Consider the following 15,862-nt stretch of genomic DNA (forward strand, 5'->3'; position numbering starts at 1 on the left):
TGAGATGATATATGTGTATGTGTATGTGTATGTGTATGTGTATGTGTATGTGTATGTGTATGTGTATGTGTATGTGTATGTGTATGTGTATGTGTATGTGTATGTGTATGTGTATGTGTATGTGTATGTGTATGTGTATGTGTATGTGTATGTGTATGTGTATGTGTATGTGTTTTGAGTTTATTATTTCTCTCTCATAATAAAAGGATTGTAATTGTATTGGTATTGCGGTCTTGCGCATTGGTGTCTCTTTGTCCTTTGTCCTTTGTCCAAAGGCCTTTAATATTTAGTACTAGTTTTTACACGGGGCTGTTTTACATCACTTGTTTTTAATATTTATATATAATTTTTGGGTTTAATTTTATTTATTTGTAACGAAATTTATAATATACTTAGAGTTTGATGATTAAAATGTTTCACAAATAACTAAAATGTTATAACCCGGTTTAAAAGTTTTCTGGGTTTGGTAAAGATCTAAGACTTATTTTTTTTACTATAAAATTGTTTCTTATTTATAAGTAATATTTTTAAAAAAAAATCATATAATAATTTTTAGTATATCCTATTTTATAAGATTTTCGCATCTATAATTTGGTAATAATAATTTTTAATTTAATGAGATGTTATAACACGTTTAAGGAATATCTGGGTTTGGTAAGATCCATACCCGTGAATTTGGTCAAATGCATGAGAAGCTTCCATTTGAAATCTGATGACTCCAAAGAAAGGGAGAGCGACCACATCGCGACACGTATGATTTTTATATCTTCGTTTATATATATATATATATATATATATATATATATATGTTATAGATTATTTTATTATTAACGTTAAGAGGTTAATTGTAATGCATGTTATTTTTTTATTTAAATGGAGTAAGTGTTTGATCTTAAGGGGAAATTTTTGTAAAAGAAAGTAATATAGGAAAAGGTAGGGGTGTACATGAACCGCTGTTCGAGATTGGCTTGTGAAAAAACTTTATTGAGTTAAGCTGAGCTTAACTGAGCCTAAAAGTAAGCTCATTTAATAAACGAGCCCGAGTTTTACTTATTGAGCTCGAGTAGGATCGTGAGGCTAAAGGAGCCTGTTATTTATATATTTTTTAATATATATATTTAATAATTATTAGTTCGTATATATTATTTTGTTATAAAAATAACTGAATAACATATATTATTTTATACACAAAATTATAATTGAAAAAAATATATAAATATAATATAAAATTTAATTAATATATAGTAAACGACCTGAGCCCGAGCCGAGCTCGAGCTGTAAAATCTACTCACGAGACGAGCTCAAACTTTAAGAAAAAGAGCTCGAGCTCCGTATAAATTAAACGAGCTGAACTCAGGCTTGACTCGTTTACACCCTAGAAAATGTTTTTTTAGAAAACGTGAAGGAAACTTGGTTTAAGAATAAATTAAAAGAAATTCATTAGTAAAGGGAGGGGAAATATGTATGTTGTTATAAGATGAAACAAAATTTGGTAAAGATACGGGGCAAAGTATAAGTATATGTATAAAAGACTATTTTGTTTTTTATTTATTTATTAAACATATATATTAGCATTAATGGCAATTTGAATCACTGACAGACCACAGATTTATCATGTCATCTTCATTTCCCAAGTACATAAACACGAGGTGCTAGGTTGACAAGCTCATAAAAGAAAGCTCGTAAAATTGTCCATCCCATCAATCCCGTCTAAATAATGTTCTTTTAAAGAAACCCACCATATATATGAAATCCCGTTAGCCAAAGCCAAAATTGCTATTTTATTTTATCAAAGATGAAACTTAAACTAAGACCTTACATTTGAATGAACTCAATTTGTAGATAACTGTTACTATTATTATTTAATAAAAGAAAAATCATCTTATTTTTGACGAAAATGCAAGGGAAAAGAAGAACATGAAGCATGCGACATGTGGCCTTAAATATGGACCAAATATTATTCTAGTCATTTTGATTCTTGGAAATTCTGGAAAAATAAGTTTTAAATTCATTGGTTGAATCAAAACGGTCCATCACTCTATTGACCATTAAAATTCGTGAATAATTTTATTTTTTTTTCAAATATATGTTTTTATTATTAAACCATGGATCCTGAGAAATGTAGTTTTGGTCTTTGTGGATTAATCAAATTCTCGGTTTTAAACTTTTACTCAACTTTCATTGTTTTTGGGACACTATGCTTTTATTTTTATATTTTTCATTTCATGAATTTATTCATCATGTCTTATATTTTTTTGTCATGGATTGATAAAAGGTTATGGAAATATAAACAAAACAGCTAGATAAGTCATTTGGGTTTCAAACGATACACCATTTGCTTTTCAGGGTCTAAGCCTATAAGGTTTTTGTCTGGTATAATATAATACTAGGAATCGGATATTTAACTTCTATTACATGTGTTATTAACCACCGACGATTTTGTATGACCCATTTTTATTTTGTCAAACCAATTATGTAACCCCCCCCCCCCCCCAGTATCTATAAACAATTGTTTTGGTATTATAAATACCATATATTGTAACGAGTTATCATTATCCAGAATTTACATATCTACTTTATATCTTCCTTCTTTATTAGTTATTCAAAGTAAAAGAATAACAACATTAATCTCGTTATAGTTAGAGGTAGAATTATAACAATAGGTACTTTTTTTTCGTTTTTTATGTTATGTATATGTTTTATAGTTATGAATCATTTTTATCATATTGAGATATTTTAAATACAAACTAATAATTTTAAAATAGAATTAAATCGATTCGAACCGCCAAACCACTAAAAACAATTTGATATATATGTCAATACTTGTACCCAACACAATTATGAGTTAATATGCATGTGTATAAGCGATTGGCTTTGCTGTTCAACAGGGGGTTGCGGCGCAGCTGTTGCCCGTTTGCCTACCACTTTATTGTAATCGTTTTATAGTAAATTATATAAAACTTCGATTATTTAAAAAAAAAAAAAATTCATCAAATACGGAGGAGCCACCGCTTCCCTAAAATAAGCTACATTAAAACGTTTTTATAACAATTAGACCAACTCTTATCAAAACTATTAGACCTATTTTTGAGTTATAAGAAACTTAAAGCCTTGACATATCCAAAACCTCTTCTAATTTAGCTTATTTGTCTCCGTACTGACGTAGATGTCGTGCTCTAATAAAAAACAAGTATTTATAAAACTTAAATACCTATAACTAGTATGGGTAAGTAAGGTCGCCTCCACAGGGAATCAGTGGAAAGTGCAAGTAAAGTTCATGATTATTAATTAACTAACTAAAGCGGGCAGTCGATGTCAAGCAGTTTGTAAAGATGATTATAAGAACACATGATTACTTTTAAAGTTGTGAACAATTATGAGAGAAGATTAACTTCAGGTTCAGGTAAAGTGATAACTGACTAATCACAGATTCTTTAATATTAATTGCGCAGTAATTACTAAACCTAACAGTTGGGTTGTGAGGACAAACGATACCCTAACCGAATTGTTGACACAGCTGAACTCCGGTTTACCCAATTACCAGTTTAATGTATGAAAACCAATTTTAAGCAATAACTAACGATTACTGGTTCAGTGACATAAGAGCTAACCCTATGAACACAACCAGATAAGTGATGCAAAGTTTGATAATCAAAATCATAAACTGTTTAAACAATCAATTCATAATGTAAAACAAGATTAAAAACAATCAATCAAGTTCATACTCATTCAAAACATAGAATCTGATCAAAGTTAGTTTACACAAAACCCTAGCCTAAAGTGAATACAATGGTTTAGCCTGACATCGGCATCACGAAAGATTCGCTTATCTGATGAGAGGATGAAAGCATGTGATGAACGGACGAACCGGAGGCTTCGGGATGGTCGAATGGGGGCTGAAAAACTGATTATATCAAAGTTATGGTTATTTTTCCTGTCAGGAGGATCTTAGCGCGTCGCTAACATCCCAAGGGTGTGATTTTCGCGCCGCGCTAAAGACTCAAAATTCTGATGATCTTAGAGATACGCTGACATCACCATCAGGACCCTTTAGCACCGCGCTAAAGGCGTCTGACAGAATTTTCTTTATTTTCTTCATTTATTTTGCATAGGAAAACGTGTCAATCGTCATGAGTCTTCTACATCTTCGTTCCAAGCCCGTAATTCATCCCGATAAGCGTCCTTAACGTCAAGTATCCTGAAGCACATAAACACGCTTGAAATACCAAATTTCACATAATATTTAAACTAAAAGTAAACAAAAACTATAATAATATACACGATTTTTGCCCGACCATCACGTACCATTTCTCGTTTCTCGCCTTCCAGTTCCTCCCAACTTGCAATGATCATAATTTCGTGAATCTCCTTTTTCTTGTACTCGCCTATCCTCAAACTATTATGCAACAAGAAAAGATCTTCCACCAAAAACACAAAAGACTTGGGGAATTTTGCACCACGAGCTGACGTGTTTCCACACCACCGAGGCGAGAAAACATCATGTAAGGATGTGGTTAACCAGGTCCTCTCATGACTCACAAAGAACACATCTCGACTCGAGTCATGAACCCCCTATGTTCTCTTGCTAAGGCCTTCATATGAAGGAAGTTCGTTTTGTACCGCCCTCCATGCAAAAATGTTACACTTCAACGGAACCCATGTATACCAAATTGCCGCTATAACGTTAATGCCGGAGTTGGGAGGCCAAAGGGCTCTTATAACTAAACTACTAAATTAACAACAAACAAACCCGAGTTGTGTACTTTTAATTGTATTAATATATAGTTTGAAACATGAAAATAATTCTATTTTTTTCTCATAATTATAAAACTTCATTTTAGATGCCCTCATTTCATATTTTCTTAATAAAAAGTCGACAAAGTTATCCTTTGAGCCTAAATTGGTATTCATAGTCAACAAATATGGGTAATGTGGCTTTATATAGAAACTAGCAAACCCAAATATGGAAAGATCTTCAACATCCCTTTTTTCATCTTAACTATTTTCATTTCATATTCACATGATTAGATACTAAATATGTTTCTTTTTTATTTTGCATAAATAAAATCTCTTTCGAAGAAAAGAAGTAAAAACCGAAGAAATCCATCAAGTATGACGAGACATGGCCGTGGACATGCTAGGGGCACGACCATGCCGCTCCAAGGCAACCAGGATCAAGGACTAAATCACAAGTTGATGTTCAATCTAGCCGACACATTTGTGTAGATGTTCCTCTCTTTACAACAAACGTTAGTAAGTGGTAACTTAATGCAATGTAGTGTTTCATTCGATGACCATGAAAGGGCGAAATAGAGAAACCCAAAGAAACAAAGCTAATAGATATTAATCAATCATGTAGAGAGTTAAGCGAGAATCGATACTAAGAAACATACTAGAACAACTTCACTCCACGCGAGAAACGTGACATGCTTCTCTCTCTAGCCAACAACTTTGTGTCACTATATCGCTCTACCCAATGAGTGTTACAACTATAAATGAGATGCTGAATTTTTTATTTTTAGTTTGATTACTATATTTAAAAGAAAATCACCATGAAACCGTGCTTTTTTTATTTTTGTTTGATTATCATATTTTTATATAAAAAATAAAAATTATGAGTACAAAAATAACTGGGTTTTTAGTATGTTAGTACAACATTTTTGTACTAGATTTTATGTACTGGATTTTTTGCTTTGTGTTGAAATTTTTGTACCTTAATTTTTTTTGTTATACTTTTTGTACTGAATTTTCTACGTTGTACTTTAAGAAACACGTGGGTGAAAGTTTAGGTTTTAGGACATAGATACCCCTTAATCATAACGAAGAGAAGCGTCACATGTCATCAACATAGACTACTTATGGGTTGTTTGGCAATCTTTCCGTCATTAAGTGCTGAGTCAATAAGAGACCTACATTGTTAAGAGAGTCTAAGCCAGTAAGTGTTGAGTACACCGATATGATGGGGGGGGGCAAGGAGACTTACGTTAGTGGCAAACTCATGGTTATGAACATATGTGAAATAACAAAAAGGGATAGATAAAATATTTCCATTCAATATTATTTTGAAACTTAATGGGTAAGTATTTTGAAGTTTAATGGTAAGATATTTGCGAACCGATTTAAATGTGTACTTACAGTGAACCAAACATTTAACGTTGACTGATTCAGACGTAGCATTTTAACGAGAATATTAAAAAAGCTACTAAATTAGACAAAAGACTTCTTTTAGGGGCGACCCCCATAATAATATGCACAATTTTTTTAAATAGCAAAATTTCACATTTACATTACACTTAATGATTTGAATAATCAGACGAGTTAAAATATATACACTTTATTAAACACCCAAGCCAAACTCTAATAACTAGGGGTGTGTGCAAGAAACCGAAAAAATTGATCCGAAAACCGAAAAATCCAAACCGAAACAAAAACCGACGGTTTGGTTTTATGTTTTTTGTAAAAACCGCACTAACGATTCATTTCGGTTTTGCATGTAAAAAAACTGAAAAACCGAACCGAATTCCTATTTTTTTTTATATTTTATATTAAGTAATCTATAAGAATTTAATAAATATGTAACTTCAATATTTTTGATTAAATGTATAATAGTCTATTATTTTATAATTAATAAAATTATTTATACTTAAATTTATTATTTTTGCCAAACTCAAATGGCAAAAACCAAAAACTGAAACCAAAACGAAAACCGAAAAACCGAAACCAAACGGTTTCAAAAAACCGAAGTTTTGGTTTTCAGTTTGATTTTAGTCAAAAACCGCTACACACACACCTTACAAAAAAACATAAATCAGATTAAAACAACATGGTCCAACCATAACGAGGACACCACAAAATATGACAAACCACAATGGCATTATCTACCATTTTATAAAACCAACATATGATCTTTTCTCTTATATGACAAACCACCATGGCATTATCTACCATTAACAAGTCCATCTTCTCTTCACCCTTCATCCCAAAACTCACCACTAACCCAACCAAACACCACAACAATTTCATCCACATACCAAAAGTCTCATCAACTCCATACACCACCTACCTCGAAACCGAGTTCAGTGGCCACGGGGCTTCATTCACGAGCCTAGGCAACAGCTGTGTGGTCAAACTGAGGCTAAACAATGGGAGTTCAGCCACTGTTATGTTGCCAAGTGGACTTGTTACGTCTTACAAGGCGCCCATGTGGCATGGTGGGTTGTTGGAGTTGTTGCATACGAATGTGAGTGAGGATGGTGATGGTGATGGTGATGGTGTGGTTATTCGTGGTGGTGTTTCGGTTGAGTTTAGATGTGAGGGAAGTGGGGTGGGGTGGTGTCCGAGTGTGTGGGATGTTTGGAGTGTTGGGGGGAGTCTGGATGAGTCGGTTCGGGTCAGTTTTCGGTTTTACATTTCGAACTGAAATAATCGAACCTGATGTGTGGTTTTATGTTTTTAAGAAGTTGAATTTTTGGTTTTGGGTTCGGTTTTGCTATCAACCAAGAAACGAAAAAACTGAACTGAACTGATAAAACCGATTTTAAGTTATTTATAAGAAATTAATAAATAATGTAGTTTAAATATTGTAGGTTAAAGAATGTGTAATAATTAATTAATTAATTATTAACTAAAATGTGATTATCAATTAACAAAAGCATTTAGGCTCAAAGTTTCAGGCCCAAATACATTATTTTGCGCTATTTATCAGGTTCAAAAGTTTTGAAATTGGTAAAAGCAAAACTGAATTGTACCCATTTCCAGTGTTGTAAAAATCGCTAGTCGAGGCGGTGGGGTGGGGACTAGGGATTAATCGGGTCGGACTTTAATGCATAGTTTTCAGTCTTTTATGTACACACACTCTATTAATCGGCTAATCGCTAATCAATGGGTTGCCGATGCGATTTCAACTAATCGGCGCCCAAAATCAGTAATCGGTCAAAGGCAGTCAAATTTCGGTCAAAATCTTTGAATTATTTAAAAAAATAAACTTTATTTATCCAATCCGATTAATAAGTTTGAAAATTACGTATAAAATTTCAATCCGATTAAAACCTATTAATCCCAACTAATTTCAAGTCGATACCACACCGCCCGACGAGTGCCTGGCGTCACCATAACTGACCAATACACAGCACTAACTATAAGTAATCAATCTGAGTATCTCAACCTAGAACAAAACTTTGGAACTAAAATTTTTGTTACACACTTAAACATCACACTCTAAATAAATAAACTAGAATTTTAGTTATTTGTCTAGTAATAACTACATAATTACTTGTACAACTTTCAATGCATACCATACTCTTGATACAATTATATTCTGTTATCATTATTACTTACTTGAAATTAGAGTTCTGAACAACTAAATATGATTTGATTATATTGTGTAGGTAGAGTTGATCAGCACCAATCCAGAAGACAAAATAGAATTCAAACACATTATAACTTTACAACAAGATGCAATAACCTCAGAGATTATGATCACCAACTCAAGATCATCACCATTGCAGCTAACGGGCTCGATCATCGGACACTTGGCTATAAGCACGCCGGAAGCAGCCTATGCACTCGGGCTTGATCGCTCTAGTTATTATGTTAAGCCACCGGTTTTCTCAAACTTCAGCATTGTTCCTCCGGATGTTAATAAAAACGATTCGGGTTGGGTCCAGTCGGGGTTTAAACATTTTTTGTCGGGCTGGGGACGTGGAAACCGGAAAGATGGGTTGAGTGATGAAGAAGGTGAAGGTGAAGAAGAGGATAGTTATAAGCATTTGACTGAGAAGTTGAGTTTGATATATACAAGTGCTCCTAGGAATTTTACCATCATGGATAGGGTACTTTTCTTAAAACATACATAGTAGGAGGGGTGTGTAAGAAATAAAAAGATCCGAAACCAGAAAAACCGAAAAAAATTGAACTGAAACAAAAACCGATGGTTTGGTTCAGTTTTGGTTTTGCATGTAATAAAATCTGAAAAAACCGAACCAAATTTCTAGCTTTTTATTTTTTTATTTTTTATTCTTAGTAATTTATAAGAATTTGATAAATATGTAACTCATATATTTTTTGGCCAAATGTATAACAGTCAGTTAATTATTAACCAAATTATTTTATACCTAAATTAGTTATTTTGGGCCAACTTTTTTCGGCCTATAATTTTCAATATCAAATGATAAAAATTGAAAAAACCGAAACCAAACCGAAACTGAACGGTTTCAAAAATCCGAAAACCGAAGTTTTGGTTTTAGCCCAAAACCGCACAATGCACACCCTAATATATAGTGTTTTTTTAAATGGCTAATATACCTGTTTTCATGATCGGCCGGGAATAAGGTACAAATTGGGTCGGGTTAAGCCTCTTTGAATCGGCTGGGTACTGGTCGGACTGGTTGAACTGGTGAACCGGACAGAGTGGTCGTATCGGATTTATTTATTTATTTTTTGGTTTTTTGTTCAAAATGTAATTTTTTGACTCATTTACTATTCCAGGCTTCCTACTTCAATTATTTAAGGTTTTTGTATTATTAAAATTGCAAATCCATACCAAATTAACCAATATATTAATTAGTTTCATATTTTGTTTTAAATTACTATATATGGTTTTAAATTTTAAAATTATTTATGGCGCTATTCGGTTTATAAAACTTGTCTGACTAGTGGATCGGTAAGATGACCAGTTTATAATTGGATCGGTTTCCAAAACGGATGGCGTCATAAATGCTTTAAAAATAAATAAAATGTATATATAACTAATTTAAAATAAAATATGAAACTACTTTATATTCTGGCGTTTATTTGCAATGTTAACAAAATATGAAGTCTGAAATAAAAGAATATACGAATCATTTCGTATAAAGTAATAAAACTCTTGCGCATCGTGTCTTGCAGGGTAAAAGGAACTCGGTGGTGGTGGGTAGAGAAGGCTTTAACGAGTTGTACCTTTTCAGCCCTGGCTCGAGCCACAAACCATACGGCAAGTACTCGTTTCTATGCGTCGGTCAAGCTGCATTGCTCAAACCGGTGACCATAGGTCCTGAATCCGAATGGAGAGGCGTGCAGCATCTGCATAACCCAAATTCTTAAGTATGTGTACATTATTTACTACATTTCACATTACATCATATGTATAAAACATTATATCAAATTCTAATAATAATAGTTACTTGGTTTAGACTTTAGACCACTGTTGACTAGGGCTGTTCACAAACCGAGCGAAGGCTTGCTCGTTGCTTGGCTCGTTTACAACCGAACCAAAACAGGCCAAAATCGAATCGAGCATTTTTCGATAGAACATCGAGCGATTTCAAGCATTATTTATTTCTTTTTCACTTTAAAACTTTCAATAAGAAACAAGTTTGAAGGTTGTAAATTATATATATTATAAATAAAATTAGTAGTTTTTAAATAAACGTGTAATAGATTGTAAATTTTTATTAAAATTAACTTTGAAGTGAGATATAATGATCATGTAAACAAACTTATAGTATTCTAAAAACTTGAAGCGAACAAATAAAACAATAAAATTGACGGAATAGGAAAAATTTAAAGGGGTTAAAATAATTGTAAGCTTATATTTATGTGTTTTGTCTCTATGTTTATATATTTGTTCATATATAATTATATAAAAAATAAATTAAAAGTATTCGAGCCGAACCGAACCGAGCAGAGAGGCTCTTTTACAATCGAGCGAGCATTTTCCGAGCGAGTTCGAGCGACGAGCGGTTTGGACGGCCCTACTGTTGACAGAATATTATTAACCCTTCATTTTGTCCCTAAAAGATTTCTGTTAAAGTTACTATTTTTAGAAAACAACATGAATCAAACAATAATAATATAATATCCTCCTGCCAATCTGCAAAATTTCGGTTTGCATCTCGAACATTCAACCCGAGACATCAGCTGCAGGTTTAAGATTTGTGCATATTGTTTTTTTGATGCATAGAAAGAAACTGCATTGTATGCAGGATGCAAATAACCGTATAAAATGAGCAATGTTGATGCATTTGGAGATTCGACCGATGAACCATGGCAGCCGCTCACCCAAAGAATACCAATAGCATCGAATATCATCACCCCGTATAGATTATTAATAGCGATTCGCTTTATCGTGTTGTGTTTCTTTTTAACATGGCGAGTTACACACGTAAATGATGATGCAGTGTGGTTATGGTTCATGTCCATTACATGCGAGCTTTGGTTCGCGTTTTCTTGGATTCTTGATCAAATCCCGAAACTTTGCCCGGTCAACCGTTCGGTTGACCTCGAGCTGCTTCATGATAAGTTCGAAACGGATGATAAAACGACGAATCCAGACGGTCGGTCTGACCTTCCCGGTCTTGATTTTTTTGTATCGACTGCTGATCCGGAGAAAGAGCCGGTTTTGGTCACTGCCAATACCATTCTTTCGATCCTGGCGGTTGAGTACCCGGTTGAGAAGCTTGCTTGTTACATATCCGATGACGGTGGTGCGCTTTTGACGTTTGAGGCAATGGCCGAGGCTTGCGGGTTAGCCGACTTGTGGGTCCCGTTTTGTCGAAAACACAACATTGAACCGCGTAATCCGGATACTTATTTCTCGTTGAAAGGTGATCCGACAAAGAACAAGAAACGGACGGATTTCGTTAAAGATCGGAGGCGGGTGAAACGGGAGTATGACGAGTTTAAGGTGCGGATTAATAACTTGGCGGATACGATACGAAGAAGATCGGATGCGTTTAACGCGAGAGAGGAGATGAAGGCGATGAAAAACATTCGGGAAAGTGGCGTTGACCCGACCGAGCCAATAAAAGTCAAACGGGCCACGTGGATGGCCGACGGAAATCATTGGCCTGGTACGTGGGCTTCCCCGACCCGTGATCACGCCAAAGGCGATCACGCGGGTATTTTACAAGTAATGCTAAAACCTCCATCCCGTGACCCATTATACGGGTCAGAGGAAGGTTTGGTTGACTACTCGGGTGTCGATATAAGATTACCGATGTTTGTATACATGTCACGAGAGAAACGCCCCGGCTATGACCATAACAAGAAAGCCGGGGCGATGAACGCGTTAGTTCGTTCCTCTGCGGTCCTGTCAAACGGGCCGTTTATTTTAAACTTGGACTGTGATCATTATGTAAACAATTGTATGGCGGTTCGAGAAGGAATATGCTTCATGATGGACGGCGGTGGTGACGACATTTGCTACATTCAGTTCCCGCAACGGTTTGAAGGAATTGATCCTTCAGACCGTTACGCTAATCATAACACCGTTTTCTTTGATGGAAACATGCGGGCCCTTGACGGGGTCCAAGGCCCGTTCTATGTGGGAACGGGATGTATGTTTAGACGGTTCGCATTGTACGGGTTTGATCCACCGAATCTCGGGCTCGGAAAGAAGGGGCGTGATGGTACCGAATCGGCTTCCGAGACACAGGCATTGAAGACTACTGACTTTGACCCGGACCTTAATGTTAAAGACTTACCGAGACGGTTTGGAAACTCGATACTTTTGTCGAATTCGATACCTGTAGCCGAGTTTCAAGGCCGCCCGCTTGCCGACCACCCAATGGTCAGGTACGGTCGACCGCCTGGCGCCCTTCGGGAAGCCCATGAACCGCTTGACGCCACTACAGTTGCTGAAGCTGTATCTGTGATATCATGCTGGTAATGAAACTTTTTGTATATGTTAATCAGTTAATGTAGTTTTAATGTTTTATTCATTTGGTCAACCATGGTCAAACTGTTTTGATACGTTAAAACTTAAAAACCGAACCATTAAACACAGGTACGAGGACAAAACCGAGTGGGGCGATCGAGTGGGTTGGATATACGGGTCAGTGACCGAAGACGTGGTAACGGGGTACCGAATGCATAACCGTGGGTGGCGGTCAATCTACTGCCTAACAAAACGAGACGCTTTCCGCGGGTCAGCTCCAATAAACTTAACCGATAGGCTCCACCAAGTCCTTCGGTGGGCCACGGGCTCGGTTGAAATTTTCTTCTCAAGAAACAACGCGTTTCTAGCTTCGAAACGCCTTAAATGGCTCCAACGTTTAGCTTACTTAAACGTTGGAATCTACCCGTTCACGTCTCTTTTCCTAATCGTGTATTGTTTCCTACCCGCGCTCTCATTATTATCGGGTCAATTCATAGTCAAACATGTCAATGCTACATTTCTTATATTCCTTTTGTTGATGACATTATGTTTAATCGGGTTGGCGGTTTTGGAAGTTCGGTGGTCGGAGGTGTCGCTCGAAGACTGGTGGCGTAACGAGCAGTTTTGGTTAATATCGGGTACGAGTTCGCATCTAGCCGCGGTCATTCAAGGGCTTTTGAAGGTGATTGCGGGTATTGAGATCTCGTTTACTTTGACCGCGAAGTCGGTTGAAGACGGGGACGATATTTACGCCGAGCTTTATTTAGTGAAATGGACGTCGCTTATGATCCCGCCTATTGTTATCGCGATGCTTAATGTTTTGGCGATGGTGGTTGCGTTCGCGAGGACGATTTATAGTGTGGCCCCGCAATGGGGGAAGTTTGCGGGGGGCGCGTTTTTTAGTTTTTGGGTGTTGGCGCATTTGTACCCGTTTTTTAAAGGGTTGATGGGGAGGAGGCGGAAGACGCCCACGATTGTGTTTGTTTGGTCTGGGTTAATCGCGATCACACTCTCGTTGTTGTGGGTTGCGATTAACCCTAGCGCCGCTCCGGCTGAGGGCTCCCGCGTCTAATTTTGAATTTCCCTAAAAGAATAAAGTTTGTTGTTTGTAGCATGTTTAGTTATGTTTTTTTTTTTTTTTTTAGGAGTAATGTATTTTAGATTTTTAGTTGCAAATATTATTAAGGAATGTATTTTAATACTCCTTTAACCATGAGTTTTGTTAACATATAAGTTTTGGGCAGTAAGATTTATGCTATTTACTCATATAGGTTATTAGCATTCATATATCTAACAATTAAACTCTTTAATTTATACTGATTTAAAACAATTTACAACATTCTGATTGTGATAAAAATACGTCTATTGTTCCCCAAGGCAAACAAAGTTACAATTCCATTAAAGATGAATCACTTTAACAACGAAAATGTAAGTTAAAAATGTTATTGATCATAATACATTGATACCAGTATAGATTATTATCGACTAACATACCATAATTTAAATTATAAAAATACGATCTATTTAGAATTATTAATAATCAAAAAAATATTTTATAAATTTTATAATAAAAGTATAATAAATTAAATAGCATTAAAATATGTTTTCCAATAACAAAACCTTTTTACATTTAGATGACTAAGTGCATGGTTGGTCTCTACGGTTTATAGTTTTTACACGCTTGCTCCCTATAGTTTAATAATTACAGAATTGATCATGGTGGTTAGAAAAATATACACTAATGGTTCTAACAATTTTAACATTCTTGCTCCTATGGTTTAATAATTACACAAGTGATTCCAATGGTTAGAAAAATATACACTAATGGTTCTGACAAAATTGTCAGAACCATTAGTGTATATTTTTCTAACCATTGGAATCACTTGTGTAATTATTAAACCATAGGAGCAAGAATGTTAAAATTGTAAATCACATGACCAACCATGCAGTTAAGTCTATTTAGACAGAGCATAAATAAATGGTCTATGAAAAAGAAAACTCAATTTTCATGTTTTATGAATTTTATATGCATTGATCATTAACTAATACTTAAGTAGGATTTTTAAAAACTTTAAAATAAGAATAAAAACTTATTATAATATCATTACAAGATCTTATTTCATTATTCAAAGCAATATAGTCACAAAGAGTCATGTGACTTAAGCAATGACGAAGATTAATCACTAGCCACCAAGTGCACCTATTAATATTACATACCTCCATACATTTTCAATAGACAATTTTTTTTCCATCTTAGCATTAGACTTTATTTTAAAGGCTCAAACTCGTAACTAAAAAATCATATATTACTTCATGGCTAGTGAAACAACCACCCAATCTCCGCCCATCCTCGACGGCCGTGTCGCAATCATCACGGGCGGCTCTTGTGGTATCGGCAAAGCCATCTCCCTCCACCTCGCCTCCCTCGGCGCAAAACTCGTCATTAATTATGATTCAAATTCCACACAAGCTGATACAGTCGTGTCAGAAATTAATTCAAATTCCAATTCCAGTTCTAGTTCCCAGTCAGCAGTTTCAGTCAAAGCTGACGTCTCTGACCCCACCCAAGTAAAACACCTTTTTGACACCGCTGAGTTAGCATTCAATACGCCTGTGTACATTTTAGTAAATGCGGCAGGCGTATTGGACGCCACTTACAGCTCCATATCGAATTTCTCTGTGGAGGAATTCGACAGGATCTTCGCGGTCAACACACGTGGCGCGTATTTATGCTGTGTGGAGGCCGCGAAGCGGCTAAAACAAGGTGGTGGGGGCAGGATTATTTGTCTAACGACGTCGTTAGTGGCGGCACCGAGGCCAGGGTACGGGGCTTACACAGCGTCTAAAGCCGCGGTGGAAGCGATGGTGAAAATACTCGCGAAGGAGTTGAAAGGGACGAAGATAACCGCAAATTGTGTCGCGCCTGGGCCGATCGCGACGGAGTTGTTTTTTGAAGGGAAGAGTGAGGAGATGGTTAGTAAGTTGGTTGATCAAGTTCCATTGGGTCGGTTAGGGGTGCCGGGTGATGTTGCACCGGTGGTTGGGTTCTTGGCTAGTGATGCTGGTGAGTGGGTTAATGGTCAAGTGGTTCGAGTCAACGGTGGGTTTGTATGAGTGTTGACTTTGTGTAATAAGTTTGTTGGTAATTTTGACTTTTGTTGTTGAAATTTGAAAGTTTTGACTATGTTTTCTAAAATTTCGTTAAAATAAAACATGATAATTTTCATT

The 15,862-nt window shown here is 35.7% G+C and overlaps 2 protein-coding genes and 1 pseudogene across 2 annotated transcripts; all 3 read left to right on the plus strand.

Annotated features, from left to right (window-relative positions):
- The first annotated feature begins 6,931 nt into the window (after positions 1-6,931).
- On the plus strand, positions 6,932-10,168 carry LOC143551759 (protein NDH-DEPENDENT CYCLIC ELECTRON FLOW 5-like). The gene is made up of 3 exons (XM_077042121.1): positions 6,932-7,390; positions 8,388-8,831; positions 9,886-10,168. Exons 1-3 carry the CDS (start codon positions 6,932-6,934, stop codon positions 10,078-10,080), a joined length of 1,098 nt encoding a protein of 365 aa, XP_076898236.1. The 3' UTR covers positions 10,081-10,168.
- Positions 10,169-10,836: 668 nt separating this feature from the next.
- Positions 10,837-13,742, plus strand: LOC143551777 (cellulose synthase-like protein D4). The gene is made up of 2 exons (XM_077042136.1): positions 10,837-12,642; positions 12,764-13,742. Exons 1-2 carry the CDS (start codon positions 10,982-10,984, stop codon positions 13,704-13,706), a joined length of 2,604 nt encoding a protein of 867 aa, XP_076898251.1. The 5' UTR covers positions 10,837-10,981; the 3' UTR covers positions 13,707-13,742.
- Positions 13,743-14,900: 1,158 nt separating this feature from the next.
- On the plus strand, positions 14,901-15,806 carry LOC143551743 (NADPH-dependent aldehyde reductase-like protein, chloroplastic pseudogene; annotated as a pseudogene).
- Positions 15,807-15,862: the final 56 nt, after the last annotated feature.

The sequence above is a fragment of the Bidens hawaiensis genome, unplaced genomic scaffold, assembly GCF_021521415.1.
Source record: "Bidens hawaiensis isolate Kalapana, Puna unplaced genomic scaffold, B.hawaiensis_p1.1 tig00016565_1, whole genome shotgun sequence".
Lineage (NCBI taxonomy): Eukaryota > Viridiplantae > Streptophyta > Magnoliopsida > Asterales > Asteraceae > Bidens > Bidens hawaiensis.

Bases quoted from the DNA above. Each gene is read 5' to 3' on its own strand.
- LOC143551759 (XM_077042121.1), top strand. From the start codon at position 6,932: ATGGCATTATCTACCATTAACAAGTCCATCTTCTCTTCACCCTTCATC. The intron at 7,391-8,387 runs GTCAGTTTTCGG...TATATTGTGTAG, and splicing joins GTCTGGATGAGTCGGTTCGG to GTAGAGTTGATCAGCACCAA. The intron at 8,832-9,885 runs GTACTTTTCTTA...CGTGTCTTGCAG, and splicing joins ATTTTACCATCATGGATAGG to GGTAAAAGGAACTCGGTGGT.
- LOC143551777 (XM_077042136.1), top strand. From the start codon at position 10,982: ATGAGCAATGTTGATGCATTTGGAGATTCGACCGATGAACCATGGCAG. The intron at 12,643-12,763 runs GTAATGAAACTT...CATTAAACACAG, and splicing joins GTATCTGTGATATCATGCTG to GTACGAGGACAAAACCGAGT.